This window comes from Trichosurus vulpecula, chromosome 7 (assembly GCF_011100635.1).
Source record: "Trichosurus vulpecula isolate mTriVul1 chromosome 7, mTriVul1.pri, whole genome shotgun sequence".
Classification (NCBI taxonomy): domain Eukaryota; kingdom Metazoa; phylum Chordata; class Mammalia; order Diprotodontia; family Phalangeridae; genus Trichosurus; species Trichosurus vulpecula.
The window spans coordinates 123,387,760-123,415,177 of record NC_050579.1 but is presented as its reverse complement, the minus strand read 5'-3'; the positions used below and the strand labels follow the sequence as shown (position 1 = coordinate 123,415,177).

The 27,418-nt window shown below is 39.1% G+C and overlaps 1 protein-coding gene across 6 annotated transcripts in view; it reads right to left on the bottom strand.

The window, feature by feature from the left end:
• Positions 1-27,418, bottom strand: part of MAP7 (microtubule associated protein 7) — a 235,758-nt gene that overhangs the window by 185,101 nt on the left and 23,239 nt on the right. For 4 of the 6 annotated variants that reach the window (XM_036766374.1, XM_036766373.1, XM_036766379.1 and 1 more), the window contains exon 1: positions 6,388-7,124. The exons of the other annotated variants lie outside the window; for them this stretch is intronic. In XM_036766374.1, the coding sequence (XP_036622269.1) occupies positions 6,388-6,520 (133 nt within the window). In that variant the 5' untranslated portion in view covers positions 6,521-7,124. Of the gene's footprint in view, positions 1-6,387; positions 7,125-27,418 lie in introns of those variants that run through there. 6 annotated transcript variants of the gene reach the window in all.

The following is a 27,418-nucleotide window of genomic DNA, read 5'->3' as shown; positions in this document are numbered from 1 at the left end:
TTGCAAAGAAGCATATTTGGGCTTGATGTAAGGAAAAAATTTCCTAATACCTAAAACTCTCCAATAGTAGACTGGCTGTCCTAGGATGGAACAGGTCCTTCCTCACTAGGTCTGCTAGGAAAGAGTGGGTTGCCACATATGTTGTAGAGAAATTTGGGTTGTACTATGGCTCCTCCATCTCTTAGAACATAGCAGTGTGTCAGCCTTATCTCTGATATGCCGTACAGTATTTGTCTTTCTTTAAATCAAACATCTGATTGTAAATTCAAATTTTTAAATTTATATTTGGATCATTCTTCACAAGTAGGATTCAATATTTCCTTTACACAGAATGGATCAATTGAATTTCTTGTTCTTTTAAAAATTATAATTTTAGTCTATTAGCTGCTAAATCTTCCTGCTAAAAAGTTTTACCTAGTTCCTGAAATGGCACAAATAAGGACACTGGAAACAGACAATAGTCTGAATCCAACAGGACAAAAGAAGAAAAGAAACAAGGAAATGTTGTGTGTGAATGAATCTAGAGTGGTATTCACACTTCTTGACATAAGACTCCTCTCTGCAAACAAAAAAGACCCATGACTTACAAAGAGGGCATTACAGTTGCTGGATCATCACCTGTCCAATGGGAATATAAACGGTAAATGGCAGCTAACATTTCATTTGGAAGCTTTAACAGGCAAGAAATTCTACCTTTCCAATGAATGAGCCAAAAAAAAAAGTCACTGCAGGTTCCAGAAATATACAACACTTTAACAACGTAGAAGAGAATACCTACAGTTTCACAGGAAATGTTTCACCACAATCCTGAGGCAGGATTCTGCTTCTCTTCCCAAACCAACTAGCAGTTAGGTGATCGACAGCAAAAAGGTGGGGTGGGGAAGCAGAATGATTAGCACTCATAGTAACTACTACCACCTCTTGAATAGTGATACTCACATTGGCTTGCCAAAGGAGATTGAAAATCATTATAATAGAAGAAGAAGAAAAAAAAGACTCACTATTGCCCATTCCTTAGAACATTTCCAGAACTTCTCTCTAGGGTATATTTACTTATATAAGCTCAAGAATGGTCAATTTTCATCCCTTGAAAATGGCTTTGATCTTCAAAAACAGCCAAAAGCCATTCAAAGACAATGCTGGCAAATATGATAGGCCGTCAATTTGGGCCCTATTATTATGAGGAAAAAAAATAGATTGGGGCATCTAAGTGGCTGAGTGGATAGAGTTCTGGGCCTGGAGTCAGGAAGAAGACCTGAGTTCAGATCTGGCCTTGTCCATTTACTATCTGGGTGACCTTGGGCAGTCACTTTGACTCTGTTTGCGGCAATTTCCTTATCTGTAAAATGGGGATATTGGCTGTTGTGAGGAATAAATGATATAATAATTATAAAGTGCATAGCACAGGGCTTGGCACCATAGTAAGCGCTATATAAATGTTGGTGATCATTATTAGATGGGACGGTAGGCAGCCTAGCACGGTATAGCGCTACCTGGGCCTTAAAGTCAAGAAGACCAGAGTTCAAGGTCTGCCTCTGACACATACTACCTGCGTGATTATGGGTAAATTGCAACCTTTTGGTACCCCAGAGACTCTTCACAACTCTAAGTTACAGAAAAGTTGTGATATGTAGCTGAGGAGGGAACTTTCAGATCAGGGAATTCCTATACCAAAAATCAATCAATAAAAAATAGTAAAATCTAAGCTGCTTGATGGCAGTGACTATTTATAGGCTCTTAGGGCAAGGAACTGAGCTCTAGTATTCTAGAGGAAGCTTTAAAGACCCCCAGGGAACTTCCTTGTCCTTTGCTTTTAACTTCTGGACGGGTGACTGTTACCTGGTTGCTTTTTAATCACCTTGAGGACTGGTTTCATCTGGGGGGTATTTTAATGTTTTGTTAAAGGTATTGATTATTTGAAACCTCAGGTTCTGAGTTATCCACTACACCAGACTAAACCATGACTCAGACACTGGCACACAGTAGGCACTTAATAAATGTCGAATCAAATGAATCTCTTGTGCAGCTCACTCTGTAAGCCAATCCAAAACAAGATACAAAGAAATATTCTAAGTAATGGCAGCATGACTGGATCGAGAATGAAACCTTACAAAGTGACTACTCTGAAAGACAACATTCACATGGAGGCATGAGTTCTGATCAATTTGCTTGATTTGATTCAAGAAACAACTGTGTGAAATACAAAGATTAATGAACAACCCTCAAGTCCCTGCCCTCCAAAGTCTTATGATCTAGTTTACAAGTGCTCAAAAGAGTCTATTCATTTTATAAGCCACATCTCCCACGTTAGAATTCATAGTTGGTCAGGACCACCCTGCAATTTATCCAAAATTAATCAAATGCCAAAAAAAACACCCATAAGGCTGTGAGCCCCAAGTTAGGCTATATCGAGCCTTTCCCCCTCTCCTCCCCAAAAAAGCACAATAACAAGGCTCCAATGCATTAACTCAAAACTGTTGCTATTTTAAATGTCATATGATTAAAAAAAATATGCTAGAGTCCTTTTTTGACTCTTCATTACTGCTCAGGGTGAGTTGAGTTCACCAAGGCTACAGCTGCAGAATACCTAGGTCCTAAACCAAATTGAGTACAAGTACAGTGATGGATTGTGGGTGTTGTAGTCTGAGGAACAGTCCAGTTAAGTTCAAAGTGGCTTATCCTGACAAGCTAATGAATCTTTCGGGCCAGGGAAACTCATGAAATTGTAGACTAATGGAAGAAAAAGGGTGTAATCTACATTGGTGGAGGATATATCCACAGTGATGAAATCATGGATCTCTGAGAAGGGATTCTTTTGAAAAAGAAAGACAGAAATATTTACATATTTATTGCCTTGCATGGTAGAACTAATTCTCATTCCAGAATTAAGGCAGCCTCTACAAAAACATGTATCAAAATTATATCAAGTCACCCTAAAAGACACCATGAATTAAAAATGAAAGATGGTATATAGCATAGTAGACAGAGTCAGTATCAGGTACAGAAAGACTTGCTGCCTCTGACTTATACTAGCTGTGAGACCTTGGGCAAGTCACTCAACTGCTCACTGGGCAAGACTCTAAGACCATAAGGTACAAAGACCATGGCCATTTGCATTGGTAGTGGGAATTTCCTCTACAAGGGAGTTCAGGAAGTTCTTTAGGTCACTGAAATCAAAGATCCAGTTTCAATCCTTAAGCAGAGATAGGTACCTTTAAGGCCAGCCAGTTGCAGGGCCCTGAAGCTAGTACAAGCATTCCTTTTTAAAATTCATTCTAAGCAGTTACCTTTCATTTAGGCTACCTGGGAAAGCTACAATTCATCATTAAAACAGACACACAATGTATCCCTGGATAGAAGCCCTTTAGCATTTTCAATTTCGTTATCCTGACTCTTTCTTCCCAGGACTGATAGTGCAAAGAGATATCAGTCATGAAAACTAGGTTTAGACATGATTGTCTGACTAGGCTGGGAAATTGATAGAAAAGAAAACAAGTTTTTGATCACTAATCTTAATAATGGCACACAGAAAACGTCCCATCAGGTTATCTGGGTCTGTTGTTTTGAGAATTATCACTGAGAACTCAAACATCCTATAAGAGCTGCAGAGGAAAGGTACAGGTAATAGCTAGCTAGCAGGGAATTAAAAAGAAAACAAACCAACAACAAAAAAAAAAAAAAAAAACTTGTCTGTCAAGTAGCAGCCACAAACTGGAGAAGGAAATATTTGAAATTTTCCACCAGACTATTGTCGTAGGGTCAGGTAACTCACTGATTTAGAGTTTACCCTTCTGCAAAGTAACAAGTCACTTCATCTCTCTGATCCTCAGTTTCTTCATCTGTAAAATGAGACAGTTGAACTAAATGACCCCCAAAGTGCCTTCCAGCTCTAGATCTTTGATCCCATGATCCTATGTCAATTATCTAGGGGCAGAGCTTTGCTGAGTGCCAGTGAAGACAGGAATATTTTTAGTGGAGATGCCAGAGTTCATAAAGTCATTTCTCCACGGTCTAGCAAACAAGCTCTTTCCTATAGTTATGATCAGAAACTTGGTCTTAGACTAATATCAGTTGTTTCTCTTAAGAATGCAGAGTACCCATCTTTAATTAGTTAAGATACTAAAGACCTTTTCTCTCTACTCTCACTCAAAGATCTGCTGGCATAAGTCATTGTAAGACATTTACAGACCACGTCAGAAGGGGTCCAGCTTGTAATGAGCAAGAAAAGGTATGAGATCCTTTGCCAGCACAGGGGATTTCCATCTCTTTGGGGGAGAGGAGAGGAAGAAGTGGACAAGATCAGAGATTCTGCACACCCCCATCACTCCCACTAAAGTCTCTTATTTATTTCCCTAAACCACTAGAGTAAATTGATCAATGCAAAGAGGATATATTTGTAGAAAGTAGTTTTCTTTTTTTAACATTCTCATTCTTTGCCCTTCAAATTAGATGGATAAAGAGTGATGAGGGAGGGTATCAAAGAGGAAGAAAAAAATCTACAGAAAAGGGTAATACAGTAGTAAGAATGAAAAGTGCTATTCTCATGAACCACTGTCCCACCCACACAAAGGAAAATCGCCACAAATCAGAAGAATGCTTCTAAAAAAGACCCATGAGAACAATCCCATGAAATCCACATGATCGTTAATATTGAAAGTCACCAACTCCCAGGTGACCAGATGATTTGCTAATACAGTTTAAAGGGTTAGTTCATTGTCAACAGCCATTTGAACTAGAATATGTTGCTAACTCCTGGGCAAACAAGGGGACTGAAAATAAACAAACTTCTGTTCACAGTAGTGTTAAATCACTAAGGTCATTCTGCAAAGAGATTAAGAGGCAGTCCCCAGATAAAACCATGCCAGATATTAAATAAGAATGACTATAGTAATAAGATTATATGTTACAGGAACACACTGAATGAGATTAAAATGAAGGGCTAAAAATCATCGGTGCTAATGCAAAAAGCAGAGTCTTATTGTAAACTAGATTACAATTCATTCCAGCACCAGAAAAATCACTAGTCCTCAGACATGGGGTCCTGATTAAGCATTTAGTCTCCTACCGCTTAAATACTTTCCCACCAGACCTCTAGGTTTCTTCCCTGTAAGTATGAGAAGAAAATGTGGTAACTCAGGGACAGAACAATACATAGTACACTAATTGCTACAAAGAGCTGGGGGGCTTGAGGGTAATGCCAGAGGGAGGAATCCCAAAAGACAATCAATCCCTAATGTAGTCAGAGGAAGAAGCATTACAAATTGGTTGGGAAGCAGAGCGGAGAGCTAACATGCTAAAAACTTCAAACTCAAGAATGGGAGTCACAATTCTGAAATGCTGCCTTCTCTATGTGGTAATTAAAACTCTAGGAGTCCTAGCTGTAAGACAGGGCTGTACATGATGCAGTACACAGTGACTCAACTGGCTGGGTGAGCTTCTGTTATATTCCATCATTATGTAAAGAGCGGCAAACCCTCCTCCTTGACCCATATATACATATATGCATACACACTCTTAGCTTATTTTACCTTCGAGAAAAACATTTAGAAACAAGGTTATCCTCAAAAGTTAAATGCTCTGACTGCACATGTATAATCTATATCAAAGAGCCTGCCTTTTCAAGGGGGAGGGGAGGTGGAGAAAAGGAAGAAATTTGGAAATAAAATTTTGTTTTAAATGAATATTAAATTTTTACATGTGATTGAGAAAAAATAAAATAAAAACATTCTTTGAAAAAAGTTAAATATTCTTACTACTACCATCCCTCTGCTGCCCCACTAACTGCCCTCAGCCCTTCCCCATCCCCTCGCTCATGGCATTTTCTTTTTCCCACTCTTAATGCACACTTCAGTATAGAAACATAGCATACTATCCTTCCATCCTTTGCCCAGGTAAGGTTGAATTCATTATGCCACAAACTCCAAATCCCCATTCTTCTACCTAAAACTCCCCTCCTTAAAACAATACAGAAATCATCTGATCCCTCTAAAGAAAGTGGGGACCTGCTTATTTCAAACCTTGACAACTTAAATTACCTCCTCCAGACACTGATGGTGCAATTATTAGCCATCAGTGGAGACCCGTGTGGAAAATAAGGGTCTCAAAGCACAGAGAGCAAAGAAGGTGGCTTTGTTCAACAAAGTGGCTCATCTGAAACCTACAAAATCAAAGGGGGAGGGAAGAAGGAGGAGAGGTACTCACTTCCCAAATTTAAAAAAAATGTACATAGTGTGGAAATGTCCGCTGGCAAACTATATCCCGCTAGGTCATAAACACTACCCCGTGCAGCATGCAGTGTAAGTACAGTGGGCAAAGCATGCCTTGGGCAGTGTAGCAGGAATGTACTGTACACAACCTGACCGAACTGTATAGAGAGCTAATGCATACCTTTCAGTCTTCTGGAATTTCCATTCTTTTGCTGTTCCTCTTCCTCATTAATGGTGAATAAACCAGGGGGATTTGGCCTTGAACCGGTCTTCTTCAACCTCTCTTGTCGGATAGCAGTAGCTGATCCAGGCATGTCGCTGCCACTTGGGGGTTTTGTTTGTTTGTTTGTTATTAAAAATATATGTTTATGTAATTGCAGCCAGGGTGAAGCTGCTAGCTCCTAAGCGGCCAGATCATTTGAGCACTTGTAATAGATCCCCTACGGGCAAACAGTGTGCAAACAGCTGACAAACACTACCATGGGCTCGGCAGCGGAGGGCCTGCGGTTCCCCCCACCCCACCTCCCTCACGAGCCCCTTCCCACTCCCACTCACTCTCCGCATTCACCCATCCCTGCACTCTCAAGGAAAGCCCTGATTAAAGGCACAGTGCATCGGTCCGATGCCTCTCTCCACTGCCTAACCTGTTCAATCAGATCCTCTTTCCTGCTGCAGCACCCTTTTCCAATCTTCTTCCAGCTACAGCACACTAAAATATTCAGCACGCAACACAAGAGGGGAAAATATGATACGCCACCGTTAACAGTTGCCCTGACAACCCTGACATATCCTAATCAGAGGAGGGCTGGGAGCGTCTCTGTCTCCCCCAGCTGCAAAGCAGCAGCTTGCCGGAATGCCAGCTCCTGGGAACTCAAACGCAGAGTGAACCTGGGCAGCTCCTTTCCTTCCCAGAGCAGCAGCAGCAGTGGTACTGGTGGCAGTGGCAGCGGAGGCAGCAGCAGGGTGGGAGGAGGGATGGAGTTTTGCTTGCACAAGCAGAGGAGGATTCAGTCAAGAGAAAGGGCTCCAGGCAGGGAGCCTGATTTTTTTTTTTTGGGCCAGGTACTCAATTATTACACTCTAAGTCCCTGGCTGAATAAAAACCATGGCTGGGATCATCTCCCATCATCTTGCGAACAATGTCACATCCAAGACTTCCTGGCATCCCTATGCATAAACATAGGCATACCCCCCAGAAACTTAAGTTTGCCAGTAGCTGTCAAGTAGAACATTCATGTTGTGTACCTAGTACAAAGTGGTCTCCAAAGAAGGCAAACAGAACATGGATTCTGCTTGATATCCACATAGATCATAACTTGGAATATATACAGAGCACTTCAATGTCAAGTTGACAGAACAGAATTAAGTAAATTAGTTCTGCAGAACAGAAAAACAATTAGGGCTCATCCAGAAAACTTTTCCCTTATTGTACAAGCAAAGTTGCCACTGGCAATACTGGGTGTTCCTGGCAATTCGTGGTCCTTGACCTAAATTTCACTTGCTTCCCGCTTGAGGTGTTATTTCTAAAGCAGACAATCTTAGGACCAATCTGGCGTTTCTTGTGAAAAATGAGGCTCTAACATTTGGATTCCCTAGCTATGCCCCACCCCCACCCCAAATCACTGAACATTTGAAAGTTTGTGCCTTTCAAAGTTTTCAGACAAAGGAGAAAATTACATAACTTTACAACATCTCTCAAGTGTAGAGAATCCTTGCCTTAGTCACTGCTTTTTATTAAAAAAAAAAACTATCATGACTATATTCTGATGAGTCCCTTCAGCATTTGTATGTGTTTTATACAATAATAGGAACTACAATGTGTTCCAAGGCAAGGATGAGATCTGCTATACAGGTTTTTCCATACTAGTAAAAATCCCATTCTTACTAGGAAGTGTTTTACTATCTGTATTTTTGTACTAGTTCATTCACTGCTTTATAACTGTTTCCTACTTCTACTATGTGAATATGTTTTCTTTGTCTCTACAGTCTGAAATTTTCCTCCAGGGAAACCTTGAGATCTCTCTGTTTGACTTCCCACAATGCCCAGTGCAATACTAGGTACATAATAAATGACTGGATGCTCATGGTTCCCAAAAGTCTGTTCCTTGGGAGACTTAAGGATTGAATTAATACCCACTAAACCAGGAGTCCAAGGAAACAGAGGTAAGTTTAACCTTGAATTTCTGGCCAAGTCTTGTTCATTTATGTAATATGTTTCTTTGGGAGAGGCATTTTTTCCCCCTGTTTTCTTTTTTTAAAATTTAATATATTTTATTTTTCCCCCCAATTACATGTTAGAACAATTTAACTTTTTTTTTTTAAAAAAGCTTTGAGTTCCAAATTCTATTCCTCCTTTCCTCCCTTCCCTTCCCCCTCCCTGAGACAGTAAACAATCAGATAGAGGCTCAGGAAGAGACTTTTTAAAAAAAAATTAAAATGTGTTATTTTCAGATATTCCTTTTTCCTTCTTATGCTTTCTTCTCAGATGCTTTTGTCTTCTGAAGCTGATAAAAGCAATTGTTTTTTTTAATCTGTTTTTCTTTTGCCAGCACATCCACACTAAATGAACAGATTTCTCAGAACCTTTTTTTCTTTTCTTTTCTTTTTTACCCACTTCTTCCACAGGGTCAGTCAGACTCATACTGACAACAGCAGGAACACACACAAAATAAGCATGTTTAAAAATATCACTTCTGCTCATTGGATAAAGAAAGTAGAAGAACCTCCATCAGCCTCAAGTCAAATGACAGATTATATTTAGAAATGACCTGGCTTCAAAGAAATAGTTAACTTCTTTACTCATCTAAAATCACTATCATTTTCAGAAGAGGTAAGGTTAAAAAGATCTCCTTGCACTTTAGATATAAAAAGGAAATTGGCAACCTATTACTAGTGGGGAAGTGAGAGAAAACTTTCTCAAATTGACAAGCAGACATTCGAAAGGCTAAGTGCTGACAGGAATCCAAATCACTTGGCCACTACTTAATATTTATTTTCCATCTTACTCTCAAGGATGTGGCTTAAATGGTTTTAAAACCATTTGATGAGGGGAGCACAGGATCGGACTGAGAAGCTATTTGATAATTTAGCTGGCCTAAAGATCAGTCTCATGAAGGCAGAAACTGTGATTTATTCATGCTCTACCGCCCAAGAAACACGCATCTCTCTCCTCCCCCCTCCATTTCTCTTTCTCTCTCTCTCTTACTTATTGTGGAAGAAGATACAGCCTCTTCCTTGTGACACTCCCTCTGAGAAATCAAGTTTATCAGCTTGCACCCAAGTGGCTCAGAATTGGGTCTTAAATACCACACCCAGTCTGCTCGAGGTTTTCATTTTACTCTGCCACTTGCAGGAATGTTATGCTAATTTTCAAGCTTTCACAAAGAAGGCTTCAGTAGAATATACCAGATGATAGGTGATTCTTTGCCATCTTAATGCCAACAATTGATTCTGGTGGTGAATTCTGGTTTGTTTTAATTATAAAGTATGAGAATTGCTATCAGCATTGTCCTTAATGCTACTCACTCAAAACCAGGGCACCTTGGGGTAGATGGAGTCTGACTTCAGGGAATTCAGTAGTAACACACAAGCTTGTAAATGAATTATATGAGTGAGTGTTGTTGACCTCTTAGCAGCCTTTGACACTGTCCTTCACTCTCTTCTTAATAATCTCTCCTCTCTAGGTTTTCATGACACTGCTCCCTCCTTGTTCTCCTACTACCTGTCTGACCTCTCTTCCCATTTTCTTTGCTGGATATTCATCTACCTCATGCCTGCTAACCCTGGAGATCCCCCAAGGCTCTATCATAGACCCTCTTAGAGGATCTGACCCAGATCTACTTGTTCAGCCCTAACTTATCTCCTGATTTCAGTCTCACATCTCCAGCTTCCTATTAGACATCTCAAACTAGATATCCTGTAGACATCTTAAAATCAGCATGTCTAAAACTGACTCATCTTTTCCCCCCAAACCCTCCCCTCATCCTCAGATTAAGTCAAGTTACCAAGCATTTACTAAGCACTTACTATGTGCCAGGTACTATGTGAACCACTAGGAATACAAAAACAAAGAGATCGATAGTCCTTGCCCTCAAAGAGCTAATATTCTAATGGAAATTGAAAGTGCTACAGAAATGTGAGGTATTACTATTCTATTCCTGTTGGAGGTTCTACCATCCTCCCAGTCGCCAAGGTTCACCACCTAGGTGTGATGCTCAACTCCTCACTCTCACTCCCCATATTCAATCAGTTGGTCAAGTCTTGTCATCCCTATCTTTGTAACATCTCTTATAGACATCCCCTTCTCTCTCTCTTCTGACACTGCCACCTAATTGGCCCAGGTTGTCATTCCCTCATGCCTAGACTATTGCAATATTCCTTCAGTTGGTTTCCCTGCCTTAAAACTCTCTCCACTCCAATTCATCATCCTTTCAGCTGTCAAATTGATCTTCCTACAGCACAAGTTTGACAACATCATTCGCCTTCCCTGACACAATCAACTCCAGTGGCTCCCTATTACCTTCAGGATCAAATATAAAATCCTCTTTGGCTTTTAAAGCCCTTTATAGCCTGGTCCTTTATTACCTTTCCAATCTTCTAACTCTTTACTCCCCTCCATGTAATTTATGATCCATTGACTCTAGCCTCCTTATTGTTCTTTCCATAGGGCGCTCTATCTACCTACTTTGAATATTTTCCTTGACTGTCCCCATGCATGAAACTCTCTCCCACTTTTTTTTCCTCCTCCTAGCTTCCCTGGCTTCCTAAAGTCCTACCTTCTGCAAGAAGTCTTTCCTAGTCATTTTTAATCTTAGTGCCTTCCCTCTGAGGCCATCCCCAATTTGTGTGAGTGTGAGTTCCTTGAAAGTAGGAACGATTTTTGCCTTGTATCACCAGCACTTAGCATGGTGCCTAGCATACAGTAAATAATAAATGCTTAATGAATGCTATTTAATGGATTGGGATAGCAAATACAACTGAGTCTTGATCATGAATCATCAACATGGAGAGCCATCTTTTGCTTTCCTTCCTGTCTTCCTCATCTCCTGCTAAAAACAAGTTATGGTAAGATAGCCTAGATTCTGATGTGTGCAAACTGAGCCTCCTGTTCAGGAAGGTTTATCTGTAAAAGCCATCACATATTCTTTATTAGCAGCTAGCATTGCAATTCCATAACAAGATTTACAATTAAAATAGTCTTTTTTGGCTGGGACCCATGATTTTATCAACATATGGAAACTCCCTCCACCTATGCAGATTAAGTTTTCACCTGTAATTTATAATTTTAGAGAGTTGCTTGTAGCACTGAGAGATTAAGTGACTTGCCTATCATTATAAAGATAGTATCAATCAATCAACCACTTAGGCACTTGTTATGTTCCCAGCATCACACTATGGACCTAGTATGTATTAAAGGTATTACTTAGTCCCACATCTTCCTTATTCCACTGATGCTCTTAATACTTCTCTTGGCTATCTCTCACCAAAATAGTGCCCCATAGTCACTAAAAACCAATGTAATATGTGAATAAACAAGCAACATTCCCTACAATGTATGCTGGACTCTCACTCCATAGAATTTCATAAAAACAAAGAGACTGTATTTTCAAATTCAGATTTATTTTGAGAGTAACCTAGGTCTTCTGTCAGTAGCAGTAGAGATATGAGAGGCAGAATCTAAAATTAATCAAGCTATGAAAGGAAATACTACAGAGTCTCAATGAAATCCACAAATATTCAAAAGTGAGTAGCCTGACAACTCATACATGAAAAACTAAATGGATGCAAAATACCTATCATTCAAATCATGCAGTTGGATAGCTAGAGTTAATAGATCATTATGTATATTTGGAATAGGCACTGACAAGAGAAACTGAACTGAGTACAGAATTAACTAGGAGGAAGAAAGAAGAGTAGGTTCCATTTGGGAAACAATCTTATTTTTAACAATTACTGTGTGCAACTCATCTTTTCAGCATGAAGTATCTCCTGGCAATGCTATATGACTGCGAATTTTGGAATAGCATAGTCAACAAGTCATCAAAGTTGTGTGTGGCCAAAAAACATAGACAGATAAATGCATAGTGGGCACTAGTAAGCTAGAGTATATTTCCAAAAATAACCTATGCTGAAGAATTGGTATAAGGAATATAATCGAAGCAATATCCAAAATATGTTGATAGAAAAAGATAACAGATGGATAACCCAAGTGCTTTACTGATACCCACAAAATGGAAAAAAGACTTAAAGTCTAAAATATTGGGTATAAACTAAATGTAAGGTTTTATGGGAGAACATGGCACAAGCACGGATGTGTTGAGACCTATGGCAATGGAGGGCACATTCTCACAGACAAAAATCACAGAGTCATTAAAGCACCGAGGCATAAGAAGAGGAATGGTTTAAACATACACTAGAGTTTAACTAGATAAGTCTTCTAAATCTGACTTTTGATGATTCTTTCACTCCTAAGCAGCACCTCCATACTGCAGAATTTACTCATAGTTTTCTTTAATAACAAACACTGCTTGAGTGGTAAGAAAACATTTCTATTTGTCACAAAAAAGGAAACTAAATTATTATTATTAAAATTCCTCATATTTGTAATAGCTAACACTTTATATTTTCCAAATATTGTGTTATTTCTGATATGCAGGAGTTTTCCTTTGGTATTAACTGAGGAATTCAGGGTATCTATTAAAAAACCAAACAAACAAATAACTCTTTCCAAGTGTAGAGTTCATTCTTTTGTGTCGGTGAGGTACAAAATTACCAAATGAGATATTTGTGAAAGTCCTTTGCAAACTATAAAGTGTCATAGAAATGTAAAGCATTATCATCATTCCATCTTATTTGACATTATGTAATTTTGTGTCCAGTTTCATAAATACATATTTGATAAGTATAGTAAACCAAATGACTGTTTCTTCTCAAATGTCTAATGTCGTGCCAAATATACTGTTGATTCTCAACATATTTGCTGTGGCTTGCTTACTGGTAACCATATAAGCTGCAGAGTCAGTTCCCTCTTTCATTTTTCATTTTATTCCTTAACCCAATTATGTTAAGTACCCTTGGAGTAGCATTGGGTGATGGCTGGAGACCTTCCTTTTTTATCCAAATACATCTAAATAAATGCAAATATGAATGTAATCATGAATACTTGTTCCTAGAGCACCTATGAAGCATTCTTCATTTAGAGTTTATGAAAAATTAATAGAGTGAATATACATAGGTACATTTCTCTTTATAACTGAGTGGTGGAGTAGAAGGTGGGGGTAGTTATGGATATCTAAGACAATAACAACCTAAAGGCTCTATGATTCTCAAACTCTTTGGTCTCAGGACTCTTTACACTTGTAAAAATTCTTGAGGAGCCCAAAGGGATTCAGTTTATGTGGGCTATAGCTACCAATGTTTTGTTGTTGTTGTCATTCAGTCCTTTCAATGGTGTCCGACTCTTTATGATCCCATTTGGGGTTTTCTTGGCAAAGATACTAGAGTGGTTTGCCAATTCCTTCTCTAGCTCATTTTACAGATGAGGAAACTGAGGCAAAACAGGGTTAAGGGACTTGCCCAAAGTCACACAGTTAATAAATGTCTAAGGCCAGGTTTGAACTCAGGAAGATGAATCTTCCTGACTCCAGGCCCAGCACTCTATCCACTGTGCCACTTTACTGAACTAGAAATTAAAACTGATAAAATTTTAAAATACTTATTCATCAGTTCATTTAAAATAATGATAAATCTATTACATCTTAATAAAAATATCACTTTTTGGAAAAATACATTTTTAAATGAAAAAATTAATAGGAAGGGTAATTCAATTTTTCATATTTTCGCAAATCTCTGTCATGTTTGACTTACTTGAAGACAGTTGGATTCTTCATTCTAATGCATTTCTACTTCTGCATTCAATGTGTTGCAATGTTGTTTTGGTTGAAATATATAAAGAAAATCTGTCTTTCTAGTTGGAAAATCAAGGAGTATTTTAATAGGTAAACAATGTCTTTGCTATGAAGAACTTTCAGGGGTCCTCAGACCACACTTTGAGAACCACTGTCCTACCATTAATAGAGATTTCACATTTCATGTGAGAGATACAAAAATTTCTAATACTTCAGTGGGGGAGGGGTGGGTCACAGTTTTATGATTAAACTGATAAAATAAAGGATTATAATTTTTAAGAAATCTCTTTTAAAGTAGACTTTAAATGTGTTTGCAGATATGAAGATGATGCCACTAACCTAATGTTAGAGTAAGTTATTTCTTGTCTTCTCCCTCTCTTCTCCCAGATTGCTGATGGATTTGTACCAATCCACCTACCTGGCATCCCCTTGTAACCAGCAACTAAATAAAGGGAAATAACCCCTGGTACCTATGGGCATCAAACTAATGATATTGGCTTAGTTAACAATGTGCTATATAACCACTGAGTTAACTAGTCATGCTAAACGATATACATGAAGGATTCCATTCACTCTTACTTTCTGGGGCTATTAGCTGCTAACTATAAATTTGTAAAACAATTCAGTCCACAAGGGGGTTAAACAATTTGTCTGGATAGCCTTGAAGTCAGAAGTCCCTGAGTTCAAATTTGACCTCAGACACTTAGTAGCTGTGTGACCTTGGGCAAGTCATTTCACTCTAATTGCCCCCACCCCCCCCCCAATTGCTTGATTGGATAAAATGGTACACATTTTCCCCTAAAAGACTAAAATGTCTAAAAGACATTTCAAAATATTAAATGAGAAAGGGACAGATCTTATTACTAAAGGACTGCTGTAGCAATATAGATTAATTTACATGGGGGATCCACACTACATCACTATTAAGTTACATATACACTGCATAATGCTAAATTATCTGCTTTTTGATGAGGTTTAGGTCTCAAAATGATGTTTTCTTCCCTTTACTCATTTCCACTGATAATTAGGAGAGATCACTTTTAAAAAGAATTTAAATTGTTACATCTTAAGTTTTTCATCTACTTCCCTGAAGTATGCTTTACTTCACTTCTAATGTTTCAGAGGTGTCAAACATGCAGCTTACAACACTTCCCACTGTGGCCTGAGCCAATTTAAAATGTGGTTAGAAAATATTTGACAAAAATAGATAAAAATACAATAGAACACAGATAATGTTAATATGTGGTTTTCTAAGTCAATATGCAGACCCTAGGGATCCTTATGTATGGTTTAGTAGACTGTTGCTATTTGAATCTGGTAGTCACAATTTTATGTGAACCCTTAAAAAAAGTTTCTTTGAAAATTACATACCTAGCACTTCAATCTCTATCTCAACCTGTTAAAATCTTATCTGTTCTCCAAGGCCTACCTAATCAATCAATCACCAAGAATTTACTAAACACCTACCATATGCAATCAAAGATAAAAATGAAAGTCTCTACCTTCAAGGAACTTACAGTTTAGTTGGGATAGGCAACATATGCAAACATGGCTAGAGATTAAAAATAAATATGAGATAATTTTAGATAGAACCTAATACATCATCTCCTCCATGAAGCCTTCCCTAATCCACAGCCTTCCCTTCCCCCATCCTCCATCTTCAGTCAGAAATAATCTTCTCTCTCTTGGATTCCTCCCAGCTCTCTTATACACACATTATGTTCCATTTTCTATTGTAATTATTTGTATATTATATATATGAATATTTTTTATCATGTATACAGTAATTACTTGTATATAAGCACCATAAGGTTCTATATTCATTTTTGCATCACTCCTGCAAGCTGCCTACTACAATGCTAGGTACATGCTAGGTTTAATAACTGTTTGCTCAATTGAATTGATAAGTGTATGTAGACTCCTAGTTACTGCAGGCTTCAGACACACTGCTGGCTGTTTCTGCACCACCCTCAGGCTCCCTTCGAGATATTCTCACTATCAACCAGGATTCTACCATTGGCTGATGGCTTTTGCTCTGCAGCACACCTCCTATTTCTGAAGCATTATTCATGGCTGCCAACAAATTATAGGACTGAGAGAAAGGACTGACCTTCTAAGTAAAAACTGAAAAAGGCAAGTTCACTTTGATGTTCTTCATTTGAATGTCTTTTGTGTCAAGCGTGTCCTACAAACAGTGAACACTATTTCAGGAGTGATAGGGCCATCATCCAAGAAGTTCCAGGTCCCCGGAGGGCCTTTTCTAACATTTCTATAAATCTTCAACCCACATGTCGAGCACTTCGTAGCTCCAAGGAGTCCGTTTTACCCTACACATTCATGTGAGTGTGAACTGGGTCCTTAACCACTCAGAGCCTCTAAGCATTCATTAGATATCACAAAGCCAACTTGCAAATGTGGTATAATATCAGATTAACTATGTTGACATAAATTCTAGCAAATCACAAAGCTCATAGCAAGAATTCCCTTGGGCCTGCTTGTCCTTGAATTCTAACTGGTGGTTACATCTTATTCACAGTAGATGATACAGACTTTCAAATGTGTCAGAAAAAGCTACTTTATAAAAATTTAGTGTTCTCTAGACCTGCTTTACTCATCTTGTCAATAATTCAAGGCATCCAGTTTTTCTTTTTAAAACTTGAGGCAGAGGGTGTTTGGAAACAAGAACTGAGTTGAAATCCTGCCTTAGACATTAAATAATTTTGTGACCACAGGCAAGACATTTAACCTCTTTCAGTCTCGGTTTCCTCATCTGTAAAATGAGGAGGGGTTGGGCCTTGATGACCTTCAAGTTCCCTTTCAGGTCTCAATTTATGATCCTATGACAATCGCTGGGTATATAAACAAAAACCTCCCCTACATAGAGACTTGGGTGAGACAAAGACCTTCAGAATCATCTTCCCAGCCATCTTCATGCTATACACTCCAGCTTCCATCCCCCAGCAGGTACACCAGCTTCCTCCCTGGGGTCCTAGGCTTCTGACTGTTGAGCTTCCACCCCAGCTAGCCCTGATTCAGGACACTATCCTCCCCGGCAGGAGACTATGTGAGTATCTTTCCCCTTTTGTCCCCACAAATTCCACCATCAGCTCTGGGAATAGTAGTCAAATCTTGGAAAGGAGGAGTTGATTAATCATCTTATGACTACATTTACAATCCCTGTGATATCTCTGACCAAAACACCCTTCTCTGACCTCCAGTTCCCATATGTGTATTATTTTCCTCTATTAGAATATAAACTCGGCAACTTCCGGGGGTGGAGCCAAGATGGCGGCTGAAAAGCAGGGACTAGCATGAGCTCCCTGCCAGGTCCCTCCAAAAAACTATAAAAAATGGCTCTGAAAAAATTCTGGAACTGCAGAACCCACAAAATAGCAGAGGGAAGCAGGGCTCCAGCCCAGGACAGCCTGGATGGTCACTGGATGAGGTCTATCACGCATGGAGCAGAGGGGAGTGGAGCTCAGCATGCCCCGGCAGGACCAACCAGACCAGCAGCAGGCTGGAACAGGCCCTAGAGCCCTGAATCAGTGAGCTGTGGCAGTTACCAGACTTCTTAATCCACAAACACCAAAGACAACAGAGAAGGTTAGTGGGAAAAGCTGCCGGGAGACAGACCCGGTTCGCCACTGCCCCAGGGGCAGCGGGGGAGGTGCAGCTACAGAACTACAGCTGCAGTTACTTCCGGCCCCAGGCCCACGTGGTGGGAGGAATTAAGTGGCAGATCAGAGCAGGAGTGCAGAGCCTGCTTAAGATTTACATCAGGTCCGGGTTGGTGGTTGTTGAGGAAGGAGGAGTGCTGGTGTGGCAGAGCTGACTGTATAGAAACAGCTCTGAAATCAACAGCACATCCCCTCAAGCTTGGAACAAAGTACTTTTTGCTCTGCAAGCAGTCATACCCCGACAAAAAACTCAAGGGTCAAGTAAGTTGGCTGGGAACATGGCCAGGCAGCAAAAACGCACTCAGATTCAGTCTCAGACTTTGGAATCTTTCTTTGGTGACAAAGAAGACCAAAACATACAGCCAGAAGAAGTCAACAAAGTCAAAGAGCCTACACCAAAAGCCTCCAAGAAAAACATGAACTGGTCTCAGGCCATGGAAGAGCTCAAAAAGGATTTGGAAAAGTAAATGAGAGAAGTAGAGGAAAAATTGGGAAGAGAAATGAGAAGGATGCGAGAAAACCATGAAAAACAAGAACATAAACTCCTTGAGGGGAGGCACTATCTTACTTTTTGTGTTCATGTCCTCGGTTTAGCACAGTGCTTGACATTTGATAAATGCTTAATAAATAATTTTTCATTCTTCCATATCGAATGGTACTTAATTCATAGTAGTTGTTTTTTTTAAATCTATCAAAGGGTCAAACACTATTTAAGCCATGACACTGCATAAATGAAGAAACAAGTAACCGATACACCTTTCTTGCATGAAGCCATAAGACAGAATTAAGAACAGAATTTCTCAAATTAGGATTTGAACTGGTTCTAGGAATTAGCTTTTCCACAAAATTTTGCAGTTGGACGAGTGATTCAGTTGCCTTTGTTGGGAAGTATTTATCCACTGAAGTGGGCATTTTCTTTGACTTTTGTTTTTCCTCCTGGCTTCTGCCTGTCTATTCTATGGTGTCTCTGCTATAAAATTGCTTCTTTAAGGATCTCTGGACCTGGCATCAGACCCACCATTGTGACTTGAGGGCTTGGGCCCTCTTCCATCCACCCTGAAATTGAACTTTCTTCTATGTACTGTTTCTCCTAATCCAAGTGAAAACTACTTGAGAGCAGGCAGTGTCTCAATTTTTCCTTTGTGTGCCTGGTATTTAATAAACACTTTTTCATTAACTAATTCCTGAGCCAGAGACATGTATTCACATAACCTGTGAAGAATGTTGCCAAGGCATTTACAGAAAGGGACAGGTACAACCCATCTCATTTTAACATTCCTGATCACTAGCTCAGGGAACCATGTTCATAGTCATGTGTAGGGAAAACTGCCAATGGTTTTTACAGATAGTTCTTCAAGTTTGTTGTTGTTGTTCAATCATTTCGGTCGTGTCCAACTCTTCACAATCCCATTTGGGGTTTTCTTGGCAAAGATACTGGAATGGTTTGCCATTTCATTCTCCAGCTCATTTTACAGCTGAGAAAACTGAAGCAAAAGGGTTAAGTGACTTGCCCAGGGTCACACAGCTGTTTCTTCAAGCACCTTGTGTTATTTTTCATCTTTGTGTCTTCGGGGCCTGGCACATGCATAATAAATGTTCTGTATTTGAACTGTGTTGAATGAACCCAGTTAAAAATGAACATTTCTATAGAAGAACCTAAAGAGTAAATGGAATGCTGGGAAATTACAGCAAGATTTTCAACCAAATACTGATGCCCAATTTTCCTAAGTCCCATTATCTGTTCACCACTTTACTAATCAATCATGCCTACAGCTGAGTTCAGACAGACTTGTAAGAAACAATAAAAGGGTCTGGTAAAATAAGTAGGAAAAAACATTGAGCTGCCAAAAAAGCAATTCCAAGACCAGCAGAGTAGCAAACTGCCTCTGTGCTATGATTTGAATGATGATTAAAGGGCCCACTTGACCCAAAAAATATCTCCTTCCCATTAGTTTGCTAGATTGAATGAAATTCCCAGGATTAATTAAAGTGCCAACATATAAAAAGGTCTGTGGTAGGTGCTAAGGATAACAAAAACTTAAAAAGCAACAACAATAAGACCATGTAGTCCTTGTTCTTGAGGAGTTTACTGTATAGAGGATAAACATGTATGCCATAAATATTACACAGTAGAATATAAGGGCAAAGGTAAGATCCATACAAAATACATGGAGAGAATTTGATGGGGGCGGTGGATTTTCAGTTGGCGGTATCAGTGATGAAGTGGTGTTGGTAGAACTTGAGAAAAAGAAGGATTTCAATGGGCTTCAATAGATTTTAATGTATAGAGAGGCTATTCTAGGCACTGGGGGGTGAGGAGAGGAGTGGCTCATGCAAATACACAGACATGAGAGGAGCAGGATGAGATCATGGAACAGTTTGATACCTTGTCCAGCTGGAAGGAAGAGGATGTATAAAGAGGAGCAGAATGAAATAAGACTGGAAAGTACGTTAGAGCCCAGCTGTTAAAGTTAAATGCCAGGTTAAGAAGTCTGTATATTTTTGACCAGAGGAGTGAGTTAGATGAGCAGTTGGAAGATTAATATAGTCAATTATGTAAGGGATGTATTGGAGAGGAGAAAGCCTGGAGCCTGGGAAACTATTTAGGTCTGTTTCACCAGTTTAGGCAAGGGGAAATGATAATCTGACCTATGGTGGTGGGAGTGTAAGCATGGTATCATGGAGAGATACTCGTTTCAGATTTAGAAAGTCTGGGTTGGGTTTTGGACTTTGCTACTTACTGGGTCTGTGACCTTGGGCAAGTCACTTAATTCCTCTTTGTTTATTTCTTCCATTTAATTTGGAATAAGAATACCTAGGCTTGAATCCTATTTACTACCTATGAAAACTTGGGCAAAGTCACTTCATCTCTTGTCTTGAGTTTCTTCACTTGTAAAATGAGGGGGCCAGACTATATGTCCATTCCACCTCTACATTCTGATGTCATCCCTGTGCATGGCTGGAATATGGATGGAAGGAAACAAAGTGAAAAGCCAGTGTTAGATGGACCATCATTGTGAATATTGAAGTAGTCAAAAGGTGATGGCACAGGTTAAGTCTAGACAAAAAAAATCCTCTAAACCAGTGTCTAAAGACTCTACTATAGTTACTGACAAACATGAAAGAGTGTGCTGAAGGTTCAATAAATGAAAGCAAGGAGAGTGTTGGTAATATCTTACCCTGAGAAACAGGCAGGGAAGACTCCATCACGGCATTCTATAGACTGAGGCTGGCTTAGTCTATGAATTTCTACCTCTTTATTACTTACTCCCTCTACCCTTGAGCTAATAAATCCCAAACTCCATCCCAATAAGTCTGCCTCATTCTATGTCTCACGGTCCTGTCAAAAATGTCACCTAAATCAACACCATCTCATTGACACTATAATAACTAAGGTTATCATACTGATATCCACAGGACCATAGCACAGTCAGAATTGCAACACTGGCATGGACGGATGGATAAATGGATGGATGGATGGATGGATGGATGGATGGATGGATGGATGGATGAAAAAGGAAAAAAACCCACTAGTTACATGCAAAATACTGGGCTAAGCACTGAGGATATAACTAGAAAAACAAGACAGAACCTGCTGTCCAAGAATTTGCACTCTAATGGGGGAGATAAGATATATAGATTGCAAGTGCAAGTCAGATGGAAAAGCCCCATAGTCCTTAGGAAGCTATGGCAAACAGACAGCAATGCATGTCCCTCAATGTAATTTCTCCTGATAATCATACCCATTTCTAATACTGAAATACGTGACATTGCCAAGGACTTTAGAGGCAGGCAACAACTTTGTTTCCCAGGTAGCTGTGGCCACTGACGGTTGTGGCACTTGAAGGAGTAGTCAGCAGGATGCATTTCCACTGGTGTAGCTTCCTTGAATGATAACTGCAGCGGTGGAGCTGGAAGCAGGACTGGTGATGGGATGGGTGCCACCACTCCTGAGACTCTTGGGCTCATCTTCCCATTAGTGGAAGTTGGTCAAGGTTGGAACTTGCGGTGGCAAGGAACGTGGGTTCCTTCTCCATAGTAACTGCTCCCTTCAGTGATGGCTAAAGAGCTTGAGGTGAAAGTGGGGTTGATGGTCTTGAGGGCATTGTTATTCCCAAGGCTCTTGGGTTCAGGGACCTGGATTATCTCCATCAGAGTTTGAGGAAAGGTGGTGATGGTTTGATTTGACTGGCACATGCCACCTCTTGTTTCTCCCTCAGGGTGATTTGCTGCTTCACTTAACCTGACTTGCCTGCCTCATAGGCTAAAAGTTGCCTCGTAGGGTAACTTACCCAAAGTACTACTTCCCAATGAGTAATTTATAAACTGGGTAATGGATGTTAGCATGTAATCCAACACAACGGTAGCACAGGAAAGGAATTGCATGGGTAATTGATCATTTATATTCATCCCTGTTCTTTCCTACACTTCAAACAGAACATTTCTTATATACCTGGTAAGACTGAGATATGCAGTTCTTATGAAGGAAGATGCAATCCAGATGAGTGCAATCCAAGGAGTGCAATTCTATTAGAATATAGCATTTGAAAACAAAAAGAATGCCAAACTTTCTTGTACAAATCTTTTAAGATGAATGCTAGTCTAGGAAATAGGAAAATAATGTAGAGGAAATAAGAGGTTTTTGATGACTATAACACCATTTTCCTGATCAGCCCTGGCTACGCAGGAAGCACTCAACATGGAATTGCTGATTAAATGAAATACAATAAAATATATCCATGCCCCACTCATTTGGAATTTATAATAATGGACAGGGATTGCACTCAAGTTTATCTTTACTCTCTCTGTGGCTGATAAGGAGTTTATCAAACAGATGAAAAGTGTATTCAAAGTTACATGGACAAGTTTAATTTATTCTAGAAGTACTAATTCACTACAAACAATTGATATGCTAATTACAAATGATTTCTTTTTTTTTCCATTAAAGTAATAGGACTAGCAGAGGGTCAACATATATGGGTTGGCAGTAATTAAAGTACCATTTTTAAAAAATGAAATAATTCTGACTTTTCATTAAGTCAGACTGAAAGAAATTGGTAAGAATTTACTGTATTAGCTGCTACAGCATTATTTTGGATTAGCAATTCCCATTTCCATTATGTGACTTTGAGAAATATATAGATGTGTTTCATGGAGCGTATTTTTTAGGGGAGAAGAATTCAAAACGAAGATAGAGTGTTGACTAATACTAGAAAGATTGGGAACCACAGATTCATAAAAATATAATTGAGGTGCCATGTTGTTGTTTTTCTCACACTTCCTACAAATCAAGTGGAAATGAGCATTTTTCTAAAACAGATGGAACCTTTTAAAAAATGCACGAAGGCCATTAACTTAGCAAACAAGTAAATTTTAAAAGGGTCATAAAACAGTACTTTTGGGGTTTATTTTCAGAGAGAGAAATATGAAACGTGCTATTCATCTGCCTTTTCATTTTACACATGACAACCATTTCAATTTTCAACTGGAAACTAGTTGAGTACCTGCTGGAGTGTTTTATAGATAATTCTGTTCAGACAAGGTTTGGTCTAGGGATCCCACACTGCTTTATTCCTGCTAGGTAGTTCTGTTATTTAACGAGGTCTTACCATTCATTGTAAGCCTCAGCTAGCATTCTTGGTGTTCCTACAAACACTTATTCAACAATAGTTATTTATAAGGCACTATGCTAGGCTCTATTTTCTTAATGAACTTCTTATAACTTTCTCACTTAATTTAAGGTTAAAGAACAAGACCAGCTAATCAGCTAATTAGCTAAACAAAGGTAGAGACAAAAACTGGGGTAACCCTTTGAAACTCACAGCCTAAGGAAAGAACAGGGTATTCAGAATTAGCAAACAAATTTCCATGATACTACTCACCAGTTTCATGAAAAATGTTCTGTGAAAGGATTTCATCTAGATGGTGAGTTTCTCCAAATTCTCATGTTTGTAGATAACATTCTACATACTGATTTGAACTAAATGCATAACAGACTCTTCAGTAAAAAAATCTCATCTTGGATTATTCAACCACACTTCAAAAACAAAGTGGATGAAAAAGAGATGTTGCCCAAATGAAGCTGGATTGATTGCCAGGCCTAAAATCAAGAGGACTCATCTTTTCGAATTCAAATCTAGCCTCAGACACTTGCTAGCTGCATGACTTTGGACAAGTCACGTCATCCTGTTTGCCTCAGTTTCCTCATCTGTCAAATGAGCTGAAGAGAGAAATGGCAGACCACTCTAGCATCTCTGCCAAGAAAACCCTAAATAGAGTCACGACTAGTCAGACAACACTGAAACAGTTGAACCATAGCAATTAAATAGCAAGGAGACTCAAGCGTAGACTAGAAACTGATTTTACTGATCACAAATTGCTTGTTGCTACAAAAGCCCCTATCTTCAATAGTGTTGTCTCCCAGTGGTACCACATAGCTGTGAATCAGGGAACACAAACATCTTAGAAGACTACAAGTTAGCAAACAATCCAAAAGGAAAATGCGAAATGACACATCCCATGGGCACAAGCAGGCTAAAGCATATTAAAAATGAACATCTGTGAGCAAGAAGCAATCTAACACAGTGCCGGTTGTGTAAGAATGAAAGACAGGAGAGAGAGACAACTTGGTATATTTCACAGATATATTTGACAAAAGACAGTCATTATAATAAGGAGAGAGACAACTTGAGTGGTATAATTTGGATAGCAGAAATACCAAAGAATAATAGGAATGCCTTCACCACCTTAGATAGACAGGGTATGTATAGGAAAACATGGGCAGAAAACCATAGGTAGAAGAAATATCCTCGGTAGATGAAATTATAGCTCTTTTAAGGTATAAAGGTAAGTATGATCCACTGAGTAATCTACATGTGAACTGTTGTTGTTTAAATGTTATCAATTGTTTTCTCACCACAGCAACTCAATGTTAGCAGTATCTACTGTTCTCGGCACCTGGGATCTTAAATACAGGTTATGCAGGTAGCCTTGGTACAGAGAGATTGAGGCTACATTTTTTAAAACTCTCTTCATAGTTATTATGAAGCATTCCAAAGTTAATATATTAGAAGTGCCTAAAGGTGAGAAATATTTTAAGTCAAGTGTGCATAACAGTTTAATAGACTAAATTCCATATTTTCATCAGCTTCTTTGATAACTGGAAGGTACTCAGTTACAAGTAAAACTGAAAATAATAAGTTAATAATAAAGATATCAACAGTTACTGGTATAGGACAATATTATGGTCTAATCTGGGGCAGCTAGGTGGCACAGTGTTTAGAGTGCCAGGCCTGGAGTCAGCAAGACCTGAGTTCAAATGCAGCCTCAGGCATATTAGCTGTGTGACCTTGGGCAAGTCACTTCATCCTGTTTGACTCAGTTTCCTCACCTGTCAAATGAGCTAGAGAAGGAAATGGCAAACTACTCCAGTATCTCTACCAAGAAAACCCCAAATGGGGTCACAAAGAGTCAGACATGACTAAAACAGCTGAATAATCACAATGAAATTCATCTAATTAATACACAACGCCAGCTTCAATAACCCCTTCCACAGAGACTATCAATATTTTCATCATATATTTAAGAAGGAAGAAAATCTGGTGAACTGACAAGTTGTTATACCGGCAGGACGAGTGAGTGGAGATCCTGTAAGAAGACTGACATTTCTTGAGGAAACAGAATGAGAGTTAGTGTCATGGGTGAAAAATCTTAGAGAGTAATATTAGAGTTAGCTATTACTTGTGAGAGTACTTGCAGAGATATTGTGAGAAAACCAACTTTAACTATTATTTTTTAAGAGAGATATTATGATGAGAGATCCTGAGACTTGTACTACCATCCTGAGAGAGCACTGTGTTTTAAGGTTTAATGACGAGTAAGTGGCAGCATTGGTGAGAGGATTCTATTTTTCCTCTCTCTCGCTTCCTTCTAAAGAGCACAGAAGTGGTTCTGGCTGTGAATTTTTCTTACTGACAATATACTGTAAGTACATGTCTATGTCTTTGTAATATTATTTGATATCCTAATATCATGGATGTTTTGTTTAAGCCTATGAGACCACGGGGACTGAGATTAAGGGTGAGTGATGATCAAAAACCAATGAGAGGGGCAGCTAGGTGGTGCAGTGAGTAGAGCACAGGCCCTGGAGTCAGGAGAACCTGAGTTCAAATGCGGCCTCAGATACTTGACACACTTACTAGCTGTGTGACCTTGGGCAAGTCACTTAACCCCAATTGCCCTGCCTTCCCCCCTGCAAAAAAAAAAAAGCCAATAAGAAAAGAGATTTCTCTGGTTAATTTTTAAACTGGTGGCTGGGCTCTCAGCTAATTGATTAAGAAGAGATTGTGAATTTCTATTAATTTATGAGGGAGTAACAGAACATACCCTGTGATTGCCTTAGAACCTTCACAGAGAATGAAAAAGACAATAAGTCAGTAAAAAATAGAAAGGTGTGAATGTTGGTACAGTTGTCAACTAGTATGTGTATCACAGTCCACTTGGACCCCAGGAAGGAGGCTACATGTGAGGGTCTCATCCGTAAATCTAATATAAATATATGCCAGGGGAACTAGTGAGATGAATGCTCAACAGCTGTGTCAAATGATAGAATCAGAGCAAAATTTTGGTTTTGTCATTTTCACTTTTAAAAGTTCCTATTAATGGGCAAGCACTATAGGTACGGTTGCTTAGTAACCAAAGACCAAATCTATTTCATATACATTCTGAATAAAAATGAACAAGTTTGTATGATTTGTCTTCAAGTCTGAAATGGGAATATATGTGCAGTAACAGTGTTATATATCATTTCCAAAGCTCATTCCATTTTCTTTGATAGAATGTAAACTCCTTCAGGGCAAGGACTATCTTTGTATCCCCAATGACTAGTACACAGTAGTGCTTAATAAATGCATGTTGATGGTTTGATTATACTGTTGACTACCCTTGCCTTCTGGATATTCTCTCTTCTCTGAATTTTTCTGATTTCACGTTGCCTTTTTCTCTTCTTACTTGTCTGATAACTCCTAAGTTGCCTTTGCTGGATCATTATCCATGTCCCAGCCTCTCTGGGTGTGCCTCTTCCAAGGCCCTGGTGTGGGGCCTATTCTCTTTCTCCTCTATATTCTCTCACAGTCATCTCATCAACTCTCATGGATTTAATTATCATCTCTATGTAACTGCATCCCAGATCTATGTATCTAACCTACCTTCTCTCTTAAAGTTCATTTCCACAAAATTTTCTGCCTACTAAACATTTTCAACTGCTTTTCCATAGGCATCTCAAACTCAACAAGTCCATAACAGAATCCATTCTGTTTCCCCCACACTGTCTCCTTTCTAATCATCTATTTCTGTTGAGGACATCATCATTCTTCTAGTCACCCAGGTTTTCAAACTAGGGGTCATCTTAGACTCTCCTCTCTTGTTCACCTCTTATATCTAAATCATTTGCCACATCTTGTTCATTCTCTCTCCACATATCTCATACTTTCCTCTTACCTCCACTCACATGGATGCCACCCTTATGGAGGTTCTTATCACCTCATCTGTACTAGTGTAATACTCTTATGATTGCTCTTCCTTTCTCCATTCTCTCCTTTTTTCTTTTTCTTTCTTTCTTTTTTTTTGC